Genomic DNA, 22,799 nt, shown 5'->3' on the forward strand with positions numbered 1-22,799 from the left:
AAAAGACGTATTAATCAATAAACGTTCCAAATCTGCATAAAGAGGGTAGTAAACACATCAACGTGGGAAAGCTTTGTATGTCTTGATGTTGAGTCATGGCATCTGGACTGAAAACCTTGAAATTTTTGTATGTTTTACCACTCATGTCCCTTTGATGTGTATGTTAGTGTGTGTGATTATGTACCCCGCCTTCACCCAACAGTTGGTTGGCTGTCGCAACCATGTAAACCTCCCAAAAAGGATTAAGCAGGTTAAGAAGATGGATGTGATGAAAACTTACTTTCCTTTTTATAAAATGAACTTGTTTGATGAAAGGAAGACCACCATCAGGTAGTCATCACCACCATCACCTCCTTGACTTGATTCTCAAAAAAAAGGAAGTCCAAATTGCCAAAGGTGTTTTTTGTAAAAGGCCAAGTATTGTGCTGACAGGTTTTTTTTCTGTGGTGGTGGAGGTGCGGGTATTTTTCCAAAAATCTTTTTACGGTGTTGCTAAAAATAAAATTTAATTTAAAAAAAAAAGAGAAACTAAGCAGGTCAACTCTGAAGTTTTAACACTGTCCATTATTTTAGCATTCTGTTGCTAAAAAAATAGAAAAAATATCCAAGTTTGATAATGAATTATAAAGCTAAATGAAAGTGAAATTTGTCTAACTAAAATTTTTTTGGGTCAACATGCTGCTATCCTGTTCTTAAAATATTTTTCATTTACCTGCAGCTTCCAAAATTATACTAGTGAAGTTAGAATACTGTAAAGAGCCAATGTTTTTTGTGTTTTTTTTATAACCAAAAACGCTAAAAAAGTCAAGCTTTCATTTCAGTACATTTATTCACATAAAGTTGTGAATCAACAATTTGTAAATATTTCCAATCAGTACCTATCTCCTGATGGAGCTTTATTCAGGAATTACATAAATGACTAAATCAGAAATAAACAAACTACTGATGCTTTTTCCAACTCAAGCAGAATGTAAAGTGACAGAACCAACCCACTAAACGCTGACTGTATATGAGCATCATTCAAACCTGGAGATTCAACAAATTGTAACTATGAACCAACAGCTCAGCTTGGTTTTAGCATCACACCGATCAGTGTTCCACCCAATTTCTGAATTGAGGAGACAGCCTACCTCCATCCATCTGCCGTCTGTCTAAAGCGCTCGTAGGTAAACACCCGTAACACTCTAAGTAACTATATTGTGGGTGGTTATAGGTAAAAGCAACAAAACATTAAATAAAAAGTTAGCAAAAAACATTTCTGCAAATTGAAGGAAGACTGCATCAGGGTTTCCTGGGGGCAGGGTTCAGGGTTTACTAGGAGAGCGGGAGGCAAACACCCCCGAGGCTTCCAGCATGGTCTTCCTTCGTGCCGTCTCCTTGGCCACGTTGTGGTTGAGTCTCCTCAGACGTTCCTACAACCACAAAAGTCTCAGTGAAACACCAGTTGAGAGTCCTGAGCCAAGACAACACAGGTAAAGGTTCAGCAACAGAAACATCTGGTGGAGGATGAGTCCTGTGGTGCAGGAGCACCCACTTCAGCTCTCATGCCATGCACTTTGGACGTGTGCATTAGGGGCAATCAACAAGGTTTGAATGGAACTTTTTCTGAATCTTAAATACAGCTGAAAGCTTGAAAAGCTGAGCAAAATTATGTGTTTAAATGAGCGAAGAATTCCTTTTTGACTGTGTTTCAATGCAAATTGAGGGAAATTCTCAAATGAGTTTGGACAGCCATCTGACAAGGAGGTAATCTGTTTCCTTGATCCAACAGCTGGAACCTTCAAAATTTAAAAATGCTGGCCGAGATAGAAAACGATAAACAAGACCCATTTAATTCCACCTCTCCTGAGCAGGATCTTTCAGGTTTTATTGTGCTATCATATAATAAACAAATTTTTACATTTATTTCTTCCATTTTGGTTTTCAAATACAGGTTGTTGGCACACAAAATGAATGAAGTACCACCTAACTATGTTTCCCCGAATAATTATTCTTTTTCACACCAAGAAAATAAAGGCTTTCTGTGAAAACTTTTTCTCGAACAAGAAGGCGTACCAACTTATTTTCAAAGGTTCTTCAGAGAAGAACTTTAAAGACCCACTCTGATCATCCTCTCTTTTCAAAGCATTCCCAGTGGTCTTTTGATTATGATTATGTCGCTTTTAATCAAAAATCCTGTGTCATTTTCTAGGACAGTCTCTGAAGAGCGGCAGTAGTTGGGTTGTTGACCCATTTTTTAGTCTCTTGTCTGATGCTGCACATCCACAGACTAGTGGATGTGCAGCACAGCAAAGAGGAAGTACAAACCCAACCTGAGCGTTCTGCAGGATGTTGTTCACCAACACCACTCTCCGCCTGGCGTTCAACAGCTTCTTCACATATGGGTCCAGGTCGAGGGTCACCTTCTGGTGCTCATTTATCCTGCACAACTCTAGGAGAGTGAACACACCAGAGGCCAATTTAGGTCATCGTTTCGATTTTTGGTGATTGTCATTAAATATACTGTCCAGTCACACATTTTTAATGACTTACCTGTGGCCAAATTATCTATGTGCTCTCTTAATTCCACCTGACTTTCCCTGGAAATAATGAAATCCTGGCGTTAAAGAGGAGGGGACCATCAGCGCCAAAACAGAGCTTATCATGCGACCCAGATGAGTGCATTTACCTGACTGAGTGCACGTGCAGATCGAGCTGCTGGATAGCTGGTTTGAGAAGGTCCAACAATCCTTCTGCGAGAACATCTTTACCTAAAGAGGCTTCCACCACAGCCACGGAAGCCATGTTGTTGACCATTAACAACAAGTCAGGCGGTCGTGACGTCAGGGCGTACACTTCACGTACAGTCAGAATGCTTGTTTATGCGTCAGTTGCATCAATGAATGTTAATTCTTTGACTTAAAAAAACGCTATAAGGCCCTCACAAAATTCCCAACTGTTTTCTTCTTTTTTTCTTTTCATCGGATAAACTTTAAACCAAATGCGTTCCCTTTTATACAAAAACGTTCAACATAACAAGCTTGTCGTTGGTTTGTAAAATAAAGTATGAACACGTTCTAAAAATGGGTTCAACATCAACAAAAATAATTTGTCTGATTGGAATTGTGATTTACACCCCCCCACCCCCACCCCCAAGTTCTCCGATTTCCGATTACCACAAATGTAACGCGCAACTCCATTTTCTCGAGGAGTCTGATGTAGGCCGCTCCATTTTAGCCCAGCACACAGTTACGGAGCGCGTCTCTGGCTTCGACTGGCCACCACAAGTTATTAAAGTCAGTGTAGGGATTTGTCTGACTCTTTTTTAACCACCCTATTTATTGTTTTTGTAATAATTATTTATTTTAGACGTAGAATACGTTAGGAGGAGACATTCGCACCAACGCTTGTAGTTAGCCGTCAAGCTAACCTAGCTGACTTCTAGCTTATTTTTTTCTTCCCTTGACTGACTCCTCATCCACAGTAAGATATTTATTTAATTAACTTAATGCAAACATATTATCTGTTTGTTTAAAAAAACGGTGTTAAACTTTTTTTAAAGGAGTTACGTTTATGTGAATCTTGTAGTGCTACATTTTGCGACCGCAGCTGCTGTGTGTGTATTGTATTCTTTTTTTTTTCCTTCTCCTTCGCTTTTTTTTTTCTAAAATCCATAACATTTGATGTATAAGTACGCCGGTAATGGAAGTTCAGAACCAAGACATTGTATAGTCAGGGCCGGCATAGAGTACATTTGTTTGTTAATAGCACGTGAGTAAATGTTGCCATGCATGTTTTCACTGGCGTTTTTCTTTTCTTTTTTTTTTTTTTTTTGGTGCGCATAAAGTACAGTCTCAATAGGACATATGGCTTAAAAATCCATTCAGTTCTGGAAGTTGTATCTAAGTCATCTGATATGAAACTATGCGGAATAATTAGCTCATGACACCTGAAACAACAGAATCATGATAGAAGTCGGATTGTTTATAGACTTTGAACTTAATTCACATCAGAAATCCATACCATTAAATCTGTCTGAGTGCTGGGGAATGTTAATTTTCATTCATTCATTGGATTTGGTTTAACGCACTTTACTTCATGGAAAGGACAAAACACTGAAGTGCTTTTTTTTCCCCCTGTGTCGTTTTCAGGAATCTACAGTCGGAGATTTTCAAAATGAGTGCTGCCTCCTCCCAAAAAGTTATCCTGAAAAGCACCACCAAAGTGTCTCTGAATGAGCGGTGAGGCGTCATGCACCTGTTAGTCACCAGCAGCAAAGGCCACCCTTGGCCTCTTAAATTTGTAGTTGTCTCTACAGAAGGCTGATATGGGAGACTTGACTCAGCATGGATCCTGTTATGGGTTTTTTTTGTGTGTGCACTGCTCACTCAAAGACAACACCCGCTGCAGTACAGGTCAGGAGACTTGAGCTCCTGCCACATATCTTGTGTAAGCAGTGAACATGTGTAGGAGATGAGGGGAGCGGGTTTGCTTGGTAAGGCTTCCGAAGCCAGTGCTGGACCAGGCCTTTACCTAAAATGTCTTTGTAGAAAACAGCACTGTATGCATCAAGTCTCCAGCTTGACAGGGGTGGTGCACCTCCCCACTTTTTTCTCTCAACCTAGTGAAAAGAAGCACATTCCTGTTTTCTGTCTGTCTTCCTCTCTGCTGAACTCGCGAGACAAGCCACTCAGTCCAAGCTTGGACGTGAAAAAAAAAAGCGCCCCAGCTCCCAACGTCTCTACCCCAACATCACTGACACTGGGGTTGAACTGCAGTTCACGGTCTGTGCTGTAAGAGGCTGAGTGGTCAAACACTCCTCATGTCCAGGGCCACCGCTGCTCCTAAGCTCGCAGGCCTGTAAGTGGCAGATTGAGTCAAACCTTATCGATCTTCTCTGTCTTCTCTCTGCTTTTCTATCGTGGTCTCAGTTCAGCTCACTTGTGCTCATTTTCCTACACGCTGAGATTATTTATAAGTACATTTGGAGTTTCGCATGATTGAGAGAAAATAGGTTCCAACAAGTGGAAAGGAAGCCTTAGGATTCATCCCAGCCTTTGTAGCCGCATCCATGATATGAGAGATGACTTGATGTGGAACCTGCTTCCTCCTCCTGCTCTATATGTCCCGTCCCCTTCTTTTTACTTCCTCCCTCTTCTTCCCTCCCACTTCTGAAGCTTCACTAACATGCTGAAGAACAAGCAACCCCCTGTGGTAAGCATTCGAGCCACCATGCAACAGCAGCATTTGGCTAGTGCCCGCAACCGCCGGCTTGCCCAGCAGATGGAGAACCGGCCCTCGGTGCAAGCTGCACTGAACCACAAGCAGGTAAATTGGAAGGTCAGCCCATCTGTTTTCCTCTTTCTGTGGAGAGATTTACAGTGCTGCTTGAATTGTCTACAGTAAGTGCACTATATATATACATATATGTCAGCTAAGTGGTCTTGGTGGTTACACAAATAGATCCTTGGAGTTAAGCAACACCTTGCATGTTTTTTAAGTTTGTATTGAGACAGATTTTCAGCCTTCCACTGGCATGATTTGTATGTATGTACAAATAAATCAGTGAAATCTTTGTGTGGATGTAATAATTACAAGATGCTGTAGTCCACTTCTGGTTTATAATTTTGACAATGGCCCACATTTGATGCCATAGCAACAGTTTATTTTATTTGTATTTATTTACTGCCGAGTTCGTGTTTCTTAAATGGGGCTGTGGATGAACGGCTGCTGCTTTTATAGAAAAAGATCACTCACTTCTGATGCACAGCTTGAGTGGGCTTTATTTATAGCAGCTTCACCCGCGCTCTCTGCTGACAGTCATTGCAAACGTCTGATCGAAGGACCATTAGTATGTTTGAAGCAGGTACAAAGTCACTGGATTGGTTAGAGTTAATGAGACATGGATGTTTTTCCGTCTTTGTGGACTAAAAATGCCAGTTGAAACAGTCAGTGAAGCCACAGACTCTGGAGCCGTTCAGGTCTGTGTAACAAAGACTATTCCGTCCACTTTGATTTTGTCATAATGGTCTCTGCTGAACCCAGCAGAGCCTGAAGCAGCGCCTGGGGAAGAGCAGCATTCAAGCCAGGCTGGGTCGACCCATGGGCACTCTGATGCGCGGAGGACCAGGAGGCAGAGGTGGGATTCGAGGAATGATGGCCAGAGGAGGCCTGAGAGGAGGAGGACGAGGAGGTTTAATGGGAGGAGCCCTGTTTTCCCTCAGAGGTGTGTGTCCTAAGACCTACACTCATGTGACTGCCGGGTGTGTGCTCTGAAATGTGACCCTCCGTTTTAACACAGGGAGGCGGGGTTCTGCAGGAGGACCCATGCGAGGCCGTAGCTCCGTCGGCCGATTAGCAATGCGCAGAGGAGGCCGGCATCGTGGAGGAGTTTCTGGAAGAGGAGTTCGAGGAGGCATCACCAGAGGTGGGGAGTGGCTGTTGAAGTGTAACATCCATCTCAGAAATCCAGCAGTTCTTGTCCAGTCACACGTGCGCTCTGTGTTGGTTGAATAGGGCGCGGCGGAATCAGAGGACGGGGCGGGTTTCCAGGTCGAGGAGGACGGGGCCGTGGGCGGGGCAGAGGAGTGGGCAGGCCGGTTGTCACTCGTGAACAATTGGACAACCAGCTGGACGCCTACATGTCAAAGACCAAAGGCCACCTGGACGCAGAGCTGGACGCCTACATGGCTCAGGCGGACCCCGACAGCATGGAGTAACCGAGCCTGCACACCTGCCCGCTGCAGCTCACCTGTACTGTGTAGTGTAGACAGCAGATGGCTGCCCATCAGTCTGGAGAATGTGGTCAGAGGCAGCAGCTGCTGCCCCCTGCAGACACCACATCATTCAGTGAACACATCCACACACTTGGTAGACCTCTGCTGTTCCTTGTGCTGTCTTTAGTTTTTTTATTTGGGCTTTTTTTTTATATATATAAAATGCTGCCACCTTTTCAGCTGTGGTCCTTCCTTTACCATCTGGTTATCAGTTTGTTAATTTCAGTGCAAAACAGTTAAAAGAACACAAGCAATGTTTTAAACCAAATACCTTTTCTCTCAATTTGATGAAATGTGAGCAGAGGTCTGTGAAACATTTGTGTTCTGGGCTAAAGTAAAAATGTATATTTTAAATCAGATGTTCTCTGAATCTGTTCCTTCTGTGTTTTTATATGAAGATCCAACACCATTCTGCTCATCATTTAGGGAGCCCGTTTCTGTTCATTTGGATTTAAAGACCCACACTAAAATCGTTCCCAGTGGGCTTTTATTTATGATTATGCTGCTTTTACCCGAAATAAAAAATAAAAAAAACTGTTTGTAGGACATAGTTTCTGCAGAGTGGCAGTAGCTCATTAAAAATCCGGCTCAGAGTTGTGGGCAGGACCGTTGGAAACTTGGCACGGAGAAACCCCACCCTCCTTCCGCTACCCGTTTCAGAGAGCTTTTTCCTGCTAGCTTACAGTCCTTCACAATCCCAGCTTAACATTACTGGTGCAACAAAGATTGCAAGCAATACTGGAACTATCCAGCAACACAGTTTAGAGCCAGACGCCAGCTCAGACAAGGAAAGTAAAGATCTAGTTGTCTATTAGTAGATGCAACTGAATGGAACGGAGCAAAGAGCTTGTGGCCTACTCAGCGCATTTCCCTGATTCACAACGATTTGACTGAAGAAATACTCTGAAATGCAATTTTTAGCTTAAATGTCTTAATATATGTCCAGGAGAGAAATGCCACAAAAATATGTTAAAACACAACTTTCACTGGAGTGGGTCTTTAACTTTTTTGGGTAGCACTCACACTTCGGGTACGGGAAAGCTGTCCCAAAACAAAGTTTCTTCTATAAATAAATATGCATGTAGACAAGTGACCTTAGAGACTCAGAAGTTGGTAACCTAACTCAATTAAATTTAGTGTGTGTGTGTGTATATACGGTATATATATACCATATATAAGAATTTGGTTAAATTTGCAGAAGATGAGCCATAATTTTAATTACACCAATATAATCTGTAGCACAGTGTAACAATTTCTCAGTTTGCAAGCAAGAATATGCTCATTAAGGGAGAATGGTTTAATGTGCATCACAGAATTTAAAGGGAAAACCGTAGAAAAAAAAGTTTACCAAGATGTAAAACTAAACTGTAAAACAACTTCAAGTTATATATTTTTAAAAATGCAGTTACTAGGGGTTTAAGATTTTTTTTTAACCTGAACTGAGCACATTTCTCGCTATGGTGATCAGTTTACTGCGGACATTTTTCAGAATTCTGTGAAAGCTGGACTATGGTAATTAGTTTATGCTGTAACGGTGGAGTAACACACAAATCTAAATTGAAATTCAGCTAACATCAGCTGTAGGTGTCTAATATTTCTTTCTTGTTAATCATATCTCTGTTATATAGAAAAATGAATAAGGGAATCGTAAAGAAAAAGTTGTTCTATTTCAGGCTTTCTGTTTACATTCTGAATTTCTTGTATGGTTTTTTTTTACACAAAGATTAAGTCTATACATTTTGATGGTTACAGCATGAACTATAAAAATCCCAAATTCAGTTTCTGAGGGGGGCAAAATTCACATTCTAAAGCAGATTATTGAAATACCTTCAAAACAAAAAATGTATTTAAAATTTCTGTTAGTTTTAATCAATATCATGGAAATAAAATGCAGACCTACATTTGTCCTATACTGCGTTTGGAATTAGGCCCTCAGCTGGCACTTCACACCATTTGACTTAAACTTTGGTTTCTTATCCTCTAGGTGTTTTTTTGTTTGTTTGTTTTTTTGGAGATCAATGTCACTGGAAGAGCAAAACGTAATGTTTCCCAGTCGGTGACCCACTGATGTGGGTCCATGCTGTTTGATCTGGTGCATTGTCAGTGGAGGCATCACTGAGAAAGTTCAATAGTATTTACATTATTATTATTATTTGAGCCAACTGGGCTTCCGTAACCTTTCAGCAGGTAAAACCAGGTACTTGTTAATCTCTGAGGACCTTGGACAAGAACTTGGCAAGAACGCTATAACAAGCATTTCTTGCCATTAAGTCGTGGCTGTCACTCAGTGAGCCATTCATTAGTTTATTGCAGCTGGCGCTAGAGGGCGATAGAATGCGCCAACATTCGTGTGCCAGAAAACGCTGACAACTGTCGTAATCATCCTATAAAAACTCATGCTGCACGCGGTTACGTCCTCTTACGTGCACAGCTGAAGTCCCAGAGAGTGGTCAATGGGGTCGATCAGGAGTAAGTTTTATATTTAAAGACGAATTCAGTTCAGATTAGCTATGTTTGTTCCTTATGCTTTTATTGTCCGTCTTGAACGAAACGGATTTATGGGGGTAACTGTAGGTTACTCTGACTCTGAGTTGGGGCCGTAAAGGCCAGAAAATAGCGGGACCTATCCAAACATGCTCTCTAGTAGGAAACTGCAACATCATCGGAAGATTTGACTTAAAACTGTAATATTTAAGCAGATGGCTCGTTGGTGTTTGTTTTACCATGCTATGCTCTGTGTCGTGTGTTGTTCCCGTGCAGTGGAGCAGCTCCAGAGCAGCAGTGGTTACAGAGAGGAAGGCAGGCTCTGCTTTCACCTCAGCACTACTGGTGGCTGATGAGTGACAATGAAGCCTGGCACACTGGTTTGGATGTGTACAGAGTTGCACGATTTCTAGAGGTGAGGTTCTGTTACAGGTGTAGAACCCGACAGTTCCCCCCCGTGTTTTCTTTTGTTTTTTCTAAATTAATTTAACCGGAAATGACTTTGTAATGTTGCAATTCTTCAAATGACCATTAGGTGGTGCTTTCATTCATTTTTATGTTGAAATCCCCAACTTCTTTATTTATTTATTAAACATTTGCAGAATATAATACAGAAATGCAACATTTATCAAAATATAAGAATACCACACAGTTCTGAATAAAGAATAAAATGGTTTTAACCTTATGAAAATTATAATGAACAAAATTATAAGTACCGGTAACATAGATGTTTAAAACTAACTGGTGTTCAATTATAACCAAATAAAGCAATCACAGAAGGAAATAAAAAAGTAACTTAAAACAGAAACATCTGGTGTCAACACTTCCTGTAACGTTTGTTTATTGCTTTCTTTTGACAACTTTACAACTAATTTTTACCTTTTTATTTAAAAAAAAAGGTGTTTGTGCTAAAACAGGGTTTTTACTCTTGTCACTTTGCAAATGTATTGTGTTGCAAAAATGATTATGTTGCAGGATGACCCACAGTCTGGGTTTAACTAACTTATTAAGCACAACAAAACAGTTTAAATAACTAACTTGGTTGGAAAAGTAATTCAACAAGCAGATCAATGTTGGCACTACTTTTTTCACTCCTGCTAAATAGTTGATCAGAGGGGACTGGTGTGGCTTGGCATTGGTGACAATGCTTAATGAAAACGACAACATTTAAGGGAATCAGGTTTTGAGTTTACAGCAAAGCTGATCGTAATTTCTTTTTCTGCACTGTTAAATTTCAAGCTGGTAGATTTTCATACTTTTTCTATCTTTAGGATGTTTAACTGACTCCACCATGATGTTGCTGAACCTTCAGACTATCGCTTTCAGACGGGTAAGTCATTTGGTTCAGGATCGGTTTTTGATTTTTTTCCAACCTTCAAAATGTTCTCTGTAAGCTGAATGGAGCACAGTGTGACCTCTGGTCCTGTTGGGTGGGCCACAGAGACCCACGGTGCACAGATCAACTACTCCTTTTGCAACCCACTGCTGCTGTTGACTGCAGCAGTGTTACTAATGAGGAATGACAGCTGTTACTGATGGAGCACGTCTTCCTAATGACTGTCTGAGGATCAGCTGCTTTGTTTAGACACATGACTGGTTCAAGGCCAGATTTAATTTCCCAGTTATGTTTTTCATGGACTGCAAATGCAGTTGGATAAAAGGCTAACTGCATGTCGCTTTTTATTGTGCAATGTCCATGTCAAATGAATGACAGGCTACTGCAGTTGGTCATTAAAATGTTTTCTTAAAGTCACTCCATCTTTGTCTCTGTTCTCCAGGTTCTGTTGATCTGGGATCTGCTCGGTGAGTCACCCTTGAGTCTTTCATTTTGTGGCGAAACATTTGGCTCCTTGCCCCCCTCCCACGCCAAGAACAGTGAACTGCATGATGGCGCTCTGGCTTTGACATTTGTGGCAGTTAAACTGCACAGTAAAGTACCGTAAACTGTTCTGGGGCCAACAGTTTTTGTAGAAAGCAACTCTTGAAGGGTGTGCAAGGGGGCGGGGCTTCAGTGATGCGCCACAGTGCTTCCACTCTGTCCTTGGCTTCCATGTGATGAGTGTTTCTATTTGTTCAACTGCTCTGAAATGTGATTGACAGCTGCATCTCTGAACAAGCCATACTTAAAACTGAGGCTGTTCTCTGCCTAGCTGCATCACGCTCATTTTTTTTAATTTTTTTTTTTTTTTCCTTCTGCCTGCAGCTTTCACCGTGGCGATCACCTGAAGGGCTGAGCTGTCGGTGGGGGTGCTTAGGCACAGATCAGGTATGTCTTTATGAGAACCGTAATCATTGCATCTGAACTTCATGTAAGGGTTACTGGCTGACTTAAGGCCCGTACACACCGGGACGAATATTCGCCAGTGTTTTTCGCCACGTCTTTTGTGTTCACACCCAGGCGATTTTCGCTGACGATGAGCCGAGTGAACATGCAATTTCATTCCCTGACATTAGATGGCGCTTAATGTAAAACCGAAATACTCCTGTACACAAGGTGGCGCTGCACAACTTTACGCTTCTTAAAGTCGCTTTTCACTCAGAAGAAGAGGGCAAGTATTTATGCGCTTGTCAGAATAATACAAAGAAAACATGAATATTTCAAGCACCAGTAGCTCCAACTGGTACTTGGTAAGGGGATATTTAAGAATGTCCGTCATTATTTCGTCGCGGCTGTTTAGATGCAACTCGGCGTCTATCTTCTTCGCTGGTATGTGTGCTCAGCAAGGCAGTTTTGTGTTTGAGCGCCCCCAAGTTGTGTTTTACTGTAACTTCAGAAGCTCCAGACACGTGTGCAAAAGCGCCATTCTCATTGGTCGAATAGATTTCGACGCAAGGCGTCAAAAAAAAATGCGAACCCGAGGGTTTTTTTTTTTTGACACGTGGCGTTTTTTCGCGTCGGTGTGCAAACTCTCATTGGTGCCCTTTGTTTAGTCACGAGGCGTTAAACGTCGGCAAAATTCATCCCGGTGTGAACGGGCCTTAAGTATGCATCAGAAATTAACGCACGGCGTGGAAGAACAAAATGTCTGACGTGAAGCGGAGGACGCTTCTGCGAAGTGCAAACATTCTGATGATGCATACTTCGAAGGCCATTAACCCGCTTATACCATGGTCACATAAATACACAAATATTCAGTTTTTAGTACTTTATTTTTTCGGTTTGGATCGCTTTTTTCACAAAGACTTTGTTACGTGGTGCACATAGTCACATAACCGACTGCAGCGGCACACCCAGCAGCCAATCAGAATAGAGTATTCACCCGGACCATGGTATAAATTGAATTATACTGTGAAAAAAGGCAATGTACTATGCTTGGAAAAGTTCTGCAGCTCAAGATTCAAGATTTATTTGTCATTGTCGGTGAAATAACAAATACGTTTAGAGCATCAACAACAGCCACTCAGTTCAATTCACCAAATAAATAACCTGATGAGGTGATATAAGTTGGGCCTGGTACCCAACACAAGCTCTTGGTTCGGTTTGTGGAGAGCTTCGTGTGACTGAAGCGTAGGAAAACTGATTAACTGCCACCTGCTGGATGGAGGGTATGAAAGTGGAATCTTTCTGGAGAAGCTGAACTCCAAATATTTAGCTTTGTTTGGTTCAGTGTAGATTGGTCTTACACAAACCTGAGGTCTATCCCAACGGGTCCTTCGCCGTAGGGCCATGTTGTTGGAAATGCCTCAGAGAGCAAATCTGCAGTTCGCTTTACCCACATGTTCAGTGTGAGCCTGCTGGGATATGACTGCAAACACTTCTTCATGGAGCCGTACGGCAGCAGCTGATGCTCCGCTCTGTTGTTCAACAGGTTTGAGGCTCTCCTCCAGAGGATCTGGTGAAACGGAAGCAAGAGGCCGCGAAGCATCATCTGCCTGAAGATGTATGTTATTTTCCATTTATTGACATGTTTGTGACAGCACTGTGTGGTATCTGCAGCCAGCTGCTGCTCCAGCTGGTTTGCTCAAAAGTCAGTGCGATAGGATGTCAGCCCTTGGCATCGTTGGTCTCTGTGCTGTCTGTGCATGGGGTCCTGGAAGAATGGCTGAGACAAACGCATACTGCAGCATGTGAAGACTTTCGATTGCAAGGAGTTCATCTTCTTTTTAAGGTTTCTGCACTGGTGACTCTTCAGAGACGTGGAGGGGTGAAGATGTGAAACCAGGCAGCATTAAAGGTAACGCGTATCCGTCTGTTGTCATGACAACTGTAAGACAAAACTGAGGTAGCTCTGTATAGTGATGAAGAGTTGAGCATCTATGGAAAGCCTGTCTTCAGGGTTGGTCATTTACCAAAGCTCTCAGGATCCTATGTTCCTGATTTGCTGTGGAGTTGACCACAAAGCAAACGTCATTCCTGTGGGCTTCTGGGTCTCCAGAGGACTCGCAGGAAACAAGCCCTGCTTCCACCAGGTTTCATAAAGTGGAGAAAGGATTAGTGCTTTCCAAAGCTTTTATTTAATATGAATGCTAAAAATGTGATGCTTCATTTGTTTTCTTTTTTACATGAATAATGTTCTCATTCAGAGCAGACTGTGACCTGTATCCATCTGTTCTCAGATGCTGTCCAGCTCTGGAGGTCAGCTGTGAAGATGACCTGCAGCAAAGGATAAACCTGCCCTTTGGACTGCAGAGTGACTAGACATGTTTGGTTCAGACATGATGTTGACCCTTACAAAATAAAGTCTGCCTTTATCAACTTATGAGACTGTTTTATTTTGGTTAATTTTTTGTTTTTTTTGTTCTAATTGGATTTATAGAAATAAATCATCTCACTGACTGATTTGCAGTGGTGGTCAGGTGTCAATTATCTGGAGCTCCTTCAATTCCCACTACGAGCATCATGTGCTCGCTCTAAAGTGGCCCCAGTGGTCTTTTAATTAGAATTATGCTGCTTTTAGCCAAAATAATAAATTAAAAACTTCCATTTTCTAAAACGGTTTCTGCAGAAGAGGCAGTGGTTCAGTAGGAATTCAGCTGAATTGTGGTGGGACTGTTGGTGCAGAGCAACCGTCCTTCCCCTCCCTCTTGCTGAGAGCTCAGTTGAACTGGAGCAGGGAGATTTTGTTCTTCCGGTGTACCGTATTTTCCGGACCATAAGTCGCACTGGACTATAAGTCGCATTTTGACGGGAAATTTATTTGACAAAATTTCAGACCAAGATATAACTTGCACAACCTCATATGACACAATCATAGCAGACTGTTTATCTTGTATCACAGTAATATTTTATTTCATGAAGCATCATTGGCCAACTAATACTGTTTTCAACTTGTATTTGTAGAAAGTTGTCATTTTTATTGCATTTCTGAATCTATGAAATCATTGGAAAATAGAATATTATGTTGTTAGCCTTCAAGATCTAACTGTAAAAAAAGCTTTGCCGATTCTCTGAGTCACTTGACATACTCTTAACACTTAACATACCTCACATCAAATTGACCCAGTGGGTCTGTCAAGATTCCACTGGCAGTTGGAGCTAACAGCCTTCACTGGCTCCTAGTTTGTTAAAATGATTTGGAATCTGCACAGAAACAAAATAAAGAAACCAGCGCAAAATGATTCTTTTTTTTTCTTAGCTGAGAATTGCTATGCTTTGCATGATTTCTGCTAGAGTTTCTACATTCAAAGCTTTGTCTGTCAAACGTACCAGTTCTAGTCTGACCCGTGTTGTTGGTGCCTCTTACGGTAACAGAGCTTTGGTCATCTGAGCTGCACTACTTACTTCTGGCATTTCAGTGAAGACAGTCCCATCCTGTGTCCCTTTTGAATAGTCTTTTTCTTTTCCAAATCTGGAATGTGCTGCTGTTTCTGAAGCGTTAGAAGAAATCCCCTAAATTACTGGGCTGTTGAGTCATAAAGACATTTCTTAACATCCTGTCGTCAGGCCCACAAATTCAATCACTAGGGGGCATAATTCAGCACTTTTGTCTGCCGGGTCCAAGTTCAGGTCAATGCAGAGGATCAGTCATGTGAATCCTAAACAACTTTTCTCACCGGTTCAGTCGTGGGCTGGTTTAATGAGCTCCAGCTCACATGTCCAACTCCAGTTCTCAAGGGTCAGTATCCTACATGTTTCCAGCCAATCTGCCATGTAATCAGCAGCAGGTGGGGCTGGGTTTTTGAAGACCCAGCAGTATGCTGGTTCTTGAAGCATCCTCTAAAGTTGTTGGTGGAAATTGGAGAACTATTGGTCAGAAGAGGAGAGGAGCGGGACATGTTTGTAGGCAAAGAGAGGAAAGGCAAAGGAGGAACTTTGACAAGTTAAACTTTGGTGGAAAGTAGAGGGGTGGACATCCAGGGATTCTACAAGTTTGCTAAGAATCTTCTGAATAAGAAGACTGTAAGAGAGGGTGATGAAGCTGAAGCTGACAGTTGAAGGTATGATGTTCAAAATTGTCAATTGTTCCTTGGCCTGTGTTTTGGCAAGAGTCTGGCAATACGTATTACCATGGGCTATATCCCAAGACAATATTAAAAAATATATCAAAAGTTGAATGTAACCCTTGTGCTATCCTAGGCACTGTAACATTGGGAGTTGGGTCATCTAGACCCACTAGACAGTGCTCTGAACCTTTTTTCTTCAATGATTTGTGATCTTCACTGGTGTCCATGGATTACATGAAATCTTTCCACCTTTATCATGGTAGGGAGAACCCTTCAATGTAAGGATGGGGTCATCTAAGATAGCACAAGGGTAAAGGAATCTATGTAGAATAAAGGTAAACTAGAAAAATAAGGTGTTTGAAGGAAATAGTTGGCTAAGGTTCCAGCTGTGATTAAGTGGACTGGTGTGCAGCCAGAGGGCTGTTCTGTGCTCCGTCATGCTGACGTCTTTTCACAACTATGAGCTAGAGATAAGGGCGTCTGGGTTGAGTTTCATTGCTCTCCAGAATGCAGTTTCATAAACAAGAAGCACAAAACAACCAAGTCAAGTAATAATTGGTAATACTAAAAAAAAATGAAACATTTCAAATTAAAAAGGGAGGTTTTTGATTTTATTATCAGCAAAAAAGGAATTTTCTGTCTTTTGCAATGCCGTTTTCAGGGACATCCAGATCAGGTTGGGTTCATGTTTAATGGATGAAACAATCGACAGGTTTTTCTTTTCAAGCGTTTATTATATAAAATTTGACCCATGGGGTTCATACAAAAATACTTTCTTACAACTCAGTCTTAAAACACTTTTCAAACTTTTAAAGTGAAGAAAGAGGGCAGATTTGACTGAAATGTTGTCTGAGACAACTGCAGAACAGATACAGCAGTTCTGTAAGGTGCTTCAGCATCACACCTGCTGAAAAGAATTAAAGTCAGAATATAATCAAATTTGGGATTTCTCTTTTTTTCTTTTTAAATTAAAAAAACATTTTTTTACATTTGTAACACACAGCCAAAAACGTTTGTTTGCAGTAACAGAGCATAACTTTAAAAAGTGCGATTCAAAAAAAAAAAGAAAAAGGAGTCATACACAACATGCTGAGATAATGCTCTGTGGAAATAAGGAGGCTCCTTTATCATCCTAAACGTTTGTTCCCAACAAACTGATGAGCCTGCTGAGAGCCACAGCTCCTCTTTGGAAGAAACTGGATATAACTGGAATGAACAAACCAGCCAGGAGTCACAGCCTGACTCACACACGGCTCCTTCTCAAAGAGTAAAAAAAAAAAAGTGTTCGACAGGAAGCAGCAACACCAACGGACTCCGGTTACTCCATGGAGCCTTTAGACGGGAGGAACAGCAGACGGAGACCTTCAGGACCAACCGAACACCAGGGGGAAACTCTGGATGAAGCACAGGCATATGCAGAAACATCATCATCGCAGGTTCTCTCCAGTTTGGACCTCCAGCTTCTTGTTGAAGTGCATTCAATGATTGGTCTTGGAGAACTGGACCCGCAGCTGCAGCATTCAGCAGACTGGCAGCATGCAAACGTTGTTTCCGTTGTACTCTTCTTCGGTCTGCAAAACACGAAGCAAAACCAGAACTTTCAGAACCGTCCCAGCAGCTGCCAGAAATGCGCAGAACCCTGTTGATCGCCTTACCTCGGCAAACACAGGCGGTGATGGGAACTGGAAGCTGGGCGACCTCATGAAAATGGGGCTGCCATCTATGTCGTCGCAGTCACACAGCAGCGGCGTGAGGGGCTGGTCGAGCCGAACGTCCCGCGTCATGTCAGAGTAGCTGGGGGGATTGGAGGGCATCTGCAGGGACACCCAGCTCTGGGAGGCGTTGCTTACGGAGCCCTCCTGGCTGCTCACACTGTTGCTGCGGCTGCCGAGACCGGCTGTCCCGATGACCAGAGGCAGCTCCAGGATCACTTTCTCACTGCCGGGAATGTGGACGTAAATCTGGAAGAAGAAAACAACAGACCATCAACACGTGTTTATCTCAGGAGGAGCCACAGGTGCTCCGCAGGCATGCACACTTCACCATCGGTGGCTCACCATTAGTGCATACTCCACACGGATGATGTTACAGCTCAGCATGGATGGCTTGATCTTTGGTACCCTGATGGTCTTCCCCTGCCAGGCGTCACACATGCCAGAGATGATGTGGTTTCCACGCACTGATGACAGCTTCTGCCTGAAGACCTTGGTGCGGCCGTTGGCCTGATATGTGTGTTTGGCAATGATGGCAGCTTTGGGAACCACGATGCGTGAGCAGGTGTTCTCGAACTTGGCGTTGATGCAGATGTCCTCGCCTTCACAGAAACCACGCCTGTCGATTTTGGCGTTTAGTGACACTTGGCCGTCGGGAATGAACATGCAGGTTACTTTCTTTTCCTTGGAGCCACCTGTGGGAGACTGAAGAGCAAAAAGAGGTAAAAAGAAGGTTAGCACGGCGGCGAATCCCAACATCTACACCCATGGATGTTCTGATTACTCACAAGTAAATCTGGGGTGTTGACATCCAGAGGTTCCTCCACCTCGAAGCATTTCTTGCACTCAAGCGTGGGCTGCAGCGGCCTCTCCAATTTAGCCTTCACATAGTACTGAACATAGCCAAACTTCCCCTTGTAAGAGGATACCAGCTGCCTATGAGCAAACACAAACAGGATTAGAACCACAAATCATTTCATGACTGAATGAGGAACTAAAAAAAAGGGGGCTTACCCTTGGTCGGGGAGGTCGAATCCAAAAGTGTACTCATATTTATTCCCAGGCCTCAGCACGACAGAGCCATCTGCATCTGGGGAGGGGGGAGAAAAACCATGAGTAAGGGGGGGGGGGGGGGGGGGCAACTCTGTGGGAAATGAAAATGAAGGTGGGACATGATGTAAACAGAGCCAACTGGGACAAAGTTCAAGCACGGATGTTTCTGATTCCTGCCTCACTGATGAACCCCTGTAAATTCTCACTGCGTCATATTTCACCCATGAATCCAAATTTATTAAACTCACTTTAAAATAGACTAGAGTTAAAAAAAAAAGAAGCAGCTCACTTTAACCACAAAAACAGCTTTAGATTTATAAAGTGGAAGAAAAAATAATTTAACTACTTAATATTTTTAACGTGTAATTGTGTTATTTAGCTAGGACAAAAATAATTCCAGCACTTCCAACAGTTCCAGTGCGCACGAGGCTTACCTTTGGGCTGGTCGTGCAGGCTCAGGACCTCCTCGTGCCTCAGGTACTCGGCCTCCTGTCGGCATCGCTGCTTCCCCTTAGCGTACTCCACCTTGGCACAGCCCAGAGCCACGACTTTCACCGCAGACACCCGCGTCAACTCGTTCACCTCCACCTCCACGCGGCCGCACACCTTCTCCCCGCCGCAGTAAAAAGTCTTGCTCGGGTCCGATAAGACTATCTGAAAAGTTTTCAGTCTCTTCGTCATGGCTACCATGGCTGCTGAGGCTGTGAACAATGCTTGCTCGTGCGACTGAAGCTTTCGTCGTCTGAGGCTGTAAACAACAGAGGCGGCTGTATTTTTCTTTCTTTCCGTGAGCCCCGCGTGATGAACCGCCTCCGCGGTGTGGCTCAGCGCATGCACAGCGCTCCTATTGGCGGAAACTCTAGGTTTGTCTCGGCTTTAGCCAATCAGAGCGCAGAGTCAGCGCGTGGACAGCGCATGCATACGAGAGTGCAGCGCGTGCTCAGGAGATGAGAGACGAAAACTCAGCGTTTATAGTAAACACCAGAAACCTGGGAAGTACAGGCGTTTCCCTCTTAGGTCAGTTATTCAGCTGCGTTACAAATGAATATTATCAGTGCTATGATATAAAATCAGTTTACAGTTAATTTTGTGTCCTGATATGCTGAAACTGGATGATAACAGATAAAGAAAAACCTGAAAACACTATATCAAGCAGTTAATGGTCAAGTTTACACGACGTTTATTGTCTTATGAACAGACAGATCCATAAAACAATTGTGAGGATCAACTCATTAATATTTTCCCAAAGCATTAAATACTTTAAAATGTCTGTTTGCTGCTGAAGGGCCACAGTGTAGGCTACACTTTTTAAAAGTGATATAGATTTTTTTGTTGTGGGTTTTTATACTGTCTGCTTGTATTTTTTTTCGCTTGTATTTTTTTCCCTATTGTTCAAAAAGACAATTCCAACAATACAAAAAGACATCAAAATGTAAAATAAAAGTATTTGAGGTTAATTTAGGGTGACATTTTTTCAACTTATATAATGTTAACATTTTATCCTTTTAACGTCACGCATGTTAGGTCAAATATTGCTTACAAAATAAACGCCAGAGTTTCACTGTAAACAATTCATGAAGTTAACATTACAGTGATTCTTGATACTTCTAGAGTCCTCAGTAATTGGTAGGGATGCCACATTCATTCATTCATTCATTCATTCATTCATTCATTCATTCATTCATTCATTCATTCCTCTTCTAAAATCCACTTCAGGGTCACGGAGCTGCCAGACCCTTTTCCGGCCATCTTTGCTTCCCTACAGCATGCCATTATCTTTTAGAAGGATGTGTTATTTATGGTATTTATGGTTTTTGGTATAAGCCAACTGAAAGATTTTTCTTCATTCTTTCTTGCTAATTAGCTAATTTAAAAGAGGGATTTTCAGATATTTTTTAGCTTTATTGTTGTTTTGTAATACTCAAAATAAATATGAAATGGAAACAAAAACGTGACCCAAAAATTGAACCAAGTCATGGAGAAAGTGAATCTTTGCATTCCTGGTAAATACTTATATAGTGCTTTTCTACCTTCCCTTAAGGCCCATAGTGCTTTATTCACATTCACCCATGCACACACAATGGCGCCAACCTGTAACCACCAGGAGCAGTGTGGGGATCAGCGTCTTGCCCAAGGACACTTCCACACATGTGGGCCGGATGGAAACGAACCTACAATCTTCAGATCAGCTGCTCTTCCTCTGCACCACGCCGCCACCGCAGATATTATTGGAAGAAGATCAAATTTGGTCTAAATTTTAAAAGAAAAATGAATAAAAAACATTTTGCAACTTTTTTCTCTGTGTTGTTTCACAACCATCAAATATATTTCTGTAAAAAGCAAGAACCTTTTAATTGTCTCAGAAGGCTCAAGTGTAATGTAAACTGATCGTTGTGGCTCCTCTCTCAAGTATCCCCACGTCTGTAACAAGATGCCCCAACTGACGCCACATGTCTTCTGAATGGTTGACTTTTCTGGGTATCGCATCTCTTCAGAAGTGGGATCTAAAAATATTTTTGTTCACAGACACAGTGATGGAAATCAATTTTGTAGAAGGGATCATTTCGTACTGTAACCCTGGTGCTATCCTACGCACTTTACCATTGGGAGTTGGGTCATCTAGACCCACTAGACAGTGTGCTGAACCTTTTTTCTTCAATGATTTGTGAACCTCACTGGTGTCCATGGATTACATGAAATCTTTCCACCTTTATCCACATTTGTCATGGTAGGAATAACACATCAAAGTAAGGGTGGAGTCATCTAAGGGTTAAAAACAAGGGTTAAAAAAGAAGTAACACAATTATCTGTAATAATAAGGTTTCCAAAGATTTGTTTAGGTCAGGAAACTCAGTTCTTTCCTCATTTTTATACCTGAAACATATTAACTGATTAAAGTGATCAAGTTGATGCCTCACTGATTTCCTTTCAGGATAAAAGATGTCTGGAACGTCTTAAAATGCTGCATTACCCCAATGATTGGAAAAATACAGCTCTTCTTCAGACTAACTTGGGTTTATTGTAACTTTAAATATTTTTTTCTGTCTCTAATATATCTAATTTGCTTTTTTTTATTCATGTAATGAAAAAAATACATTTGAAAGGAAAACCTTTCCATGCTACACAGATTTTTTCTACTGTGGGACAAACACTTTCATCCAACATGCCATGAACAACTTTGGTGTGAGATTTCATTGCAGACTGACCTCCAGTCTACATCTCAAAGCATAAATTCACAGCAATGAAGCTGCTGAGTGCAGACTGACATACAAATGAATGAAATGAGTTCCGAGATTCCCAAAGCTGTGACAGACCAAGGAATGTCTACGTGCGATTTGACGAACCACGTCAAGAAGAAAAACAAGTCAGTCCAATCAGTTTCAAAATCTTATCACACCACATCACGATGAACAAGCTCTGCATTGAGAGAGGAAACACCAGGAACTCAGCAATCAGGCCCTCTGTGGTTCTTTATGTAGTAGAAGTGCAGAAGTTCAACCTGTCACTTCTGAGCTTTTTTTTTGTAAATGCAGGGCAATATGCAGCTGCTATGATGCTGGAAGGATGGACAAGACCTGATAAGCAGTAAAGAAAGTGTAATGGTAGGCAAAGGAAAAGTGAAAGAAAGACCACGAAAAATGTGTGGGGGTGGGGGGGCACGTTTACAGCATAAACAACTCAAGGGAAGCGAGGGTACACAGTGTGCAGAGGTCTCTACGTTCTTCATGATCACCAGCCTTCAACCACCTCCATAATAATTTAGGACTGACTCAAATCCTTGCACGATCACAGAATTTCAATATAAAACTTTGGTCAGAGGGGTTGTTATGAAGCTTCAGCCTCTTGAAGGTCACGCTAAAAAAACAATGAGCTGCTTTCACAGGAAAACAACCTCAGTTGAGTTGGTAGCCAGATAACATTGCAGTCTATAAAAAACAAATGACACATTTCCATGAAACCCGTTCCATTTCTAGAGTCAAAGAGCGTCGTTTTGTTTTTGTTTTATTGCACACCAGAAACTTTTTCTTTTTCTTTTTGCTTCAAGTGACACACGTTGTGCACATGTTGCTTCCTGGGTCTTCCAGCCGCCGTGCACTTTTTTTGTCTTCCTGCAGACAGACGTGCCGAGGGCAGCGAGAACCTTTTGTTCCACATTTCAAACTCCCAACCACAGTTACAGAGTGTTCTCAAGTTACTAGAGTGACAACAGACAACAGCCACTTCCTTGGTCACGTGACCTCCTTACGTAATATGTTTTCATTTTCCAGACAAGGCAGAGGCAGAGTTTCTTTGGGTTTTGTCGCAGTTCTGTGTATTTATACGCTTTGACACACATAAAAAAAAAACCATGAGAGAATGTAGAACTCCACAAATGTTCATTAGAAGAAAATAAGATGGTTTCCTTTGTTTT

At 42.1% G+C, this 22,799-nt stretch overlaps 3 protein-coding genes, 1 long non-coding RNA gene and 2 other non-coding genes across 9 annotated transcripts; 4 read left to right on the top strand and 2 right to left on the bottom strand.

Annotated features, from left to right (window-relative positions):
• Nucleotides 1-810: 810 nt before the first annotated feature.
• snapin (SNAP associated protein) lies at nucleotides 811-2,830 on the bottom strand. The gene is made up of 4 exons (XM_004074177.5): nucleotides 2,669-2,830; nucleotides 2,533-2,579; nucleotides 2,313-2,431; nucleotides 811-1,412 (listed from the first exon to the last, which is right to left on the bottom strand). Exons 1-4 carry the CDS (start codon nucleotides 2,794-2,796, stop codon nucleotides 1,305-1,307), a joined length of 402 nt encoding a protein of 133 aa, XP_004074225.1. The 5' UTR covers nucleotides 2,797-2,830; the 3' UTR covers nucleotides 811-1,304.
• Nucleotides 2,825-7,112, top strand: chtopa (chromatin target of PRMT1a). Of its 3 annotated transcripts, none has more exons than XM_011481183.3 (6): nucleotides 2,825-3,462; nucleotides 4,131-4,220; nucleotides 5,157-5,307; nucleotides 6,025-6,205; nucleotides 6,281-6,406; nucleotides 6,496-7,112. In XM_011481183.3, exons 2-6 carry the CDS (start codon nucleotides 4,156-4,158, stop codon nucleotides 6,696-6,698), a joined length of 726 nt encoding a protein of 241 aa, XP_011479485.1. In that variant the 5' UTR covers nucleotides 2,825-3,462; nucleotides 4,131-4,155; the 3' UTR covers nucleotides 6,699-7,112. The 3 variants fall into 3 exon arrangements, with proteins under 3 accessions (XP_011479485.1, XP_004074224.1, XP_078810809.1); XM_004074176.4 differs by having other exon boundaries at nucleotides 6,028-6,205; XM_078954683.1 differs by lacking the exons at nucleotides 2,825-3,462; nucleotides 4,131-4,220 and having other exon boundaries at nucleotides 4,799-5,307.
• Nucleotides 7,113-9,086: 1,974 nt separating this feature from the next.
• LOC144995205 (uncharacterized) lies at nucleotides 9,087-13,939 on the top strand. Of its 2 annotated transcripts, XR_013658835.1 has the most exons (8): nucleotides 9,131-9,224; nucleotides 9,516-9,654; nucleotides 10,511-10,569; nucleotides 11,018-11,042; nucleotides 11,443-11,505; nucleotides 13,049-13,120; nucleotides 13,349-13,414; nucleotides 13,797-13,939. It is a non-coding gene; the product is annotated as an uncharacterized LOC144995205 (long non-coding RNA). The 2 variants fall into 2 exon arrangements; XR_013658836.1 differs by lacking the exon at nucleotides 9,516-9,654 and having other exon boundaries at nucleotides 9,087-9,224.
• LOC111948274 (small nucleolar RNA SNORA18) lies at nucleotides 12,869-12,997 on the top strand. Its single transcript, XR_002874230.1, has one exon. It is a non-coding gene; the product is annotated as a small nucleolar RNA SNORA18 (small nucleolar RNA).
• On the top strand, nucleotides 13,156-13,284 carry LOC111948270 (small nucleolar RNA SNORA8). Its single transcript, XR_002874226.1, has one exon. It is a non-coding gene; the product is annotated as a small nucleolar RNA SNORA8 (small nucleolar RNA).
• Nucleotides 13,940-16,336: 2,397 nt separating the features above from the next.
• On the bottom strand, nucleotides 16,337-19,234 carry txnipa (thioredoxin interacting protein a). Its single transcript, XM_023960078.2, has 6 exons — nucleotides 18,823-19,234; nucleotides 18,350-18,425; nucleotides 18,124-18,271; nucleotides 17,681-18,040; nucleotides 17,279-17,584; nucleotides 16,337-17,194 (listed from the first exon to the last, which is right to left on the bottom strand). The coding sequence occupies exons 1-6, from the start codon at nucleotides 19,076-19,078 to the stop codon at nucleotides 17,144-17,146; spliced, it is 1,197 nt and encodes a 398-aa protein (XP_023815846.1). The 5' UTR covers nucleotides 19,079-19,234; the 3' UTR covers nucleotides 16,337-17,143.
• Nucleotides 19,235-22,799: the final 3,565 nt, after the last annotated feature.

Source organism: Oryzias latipes, chromosome 11 (genome assembly GCF_053564925.1).
Source record: "Oryzias latipes strain Hd-rR chromosome 11, Olatipes_Hd-rR_3.1".
In the NCBI taxonomy this organism is placed as follows: domain Eukaryota; kingdom Metazoa; phylum Chordata; class Actinopteri; order Beloniformes; family Adrianichthyidae; genus Oryzias; species Oryzias latipes.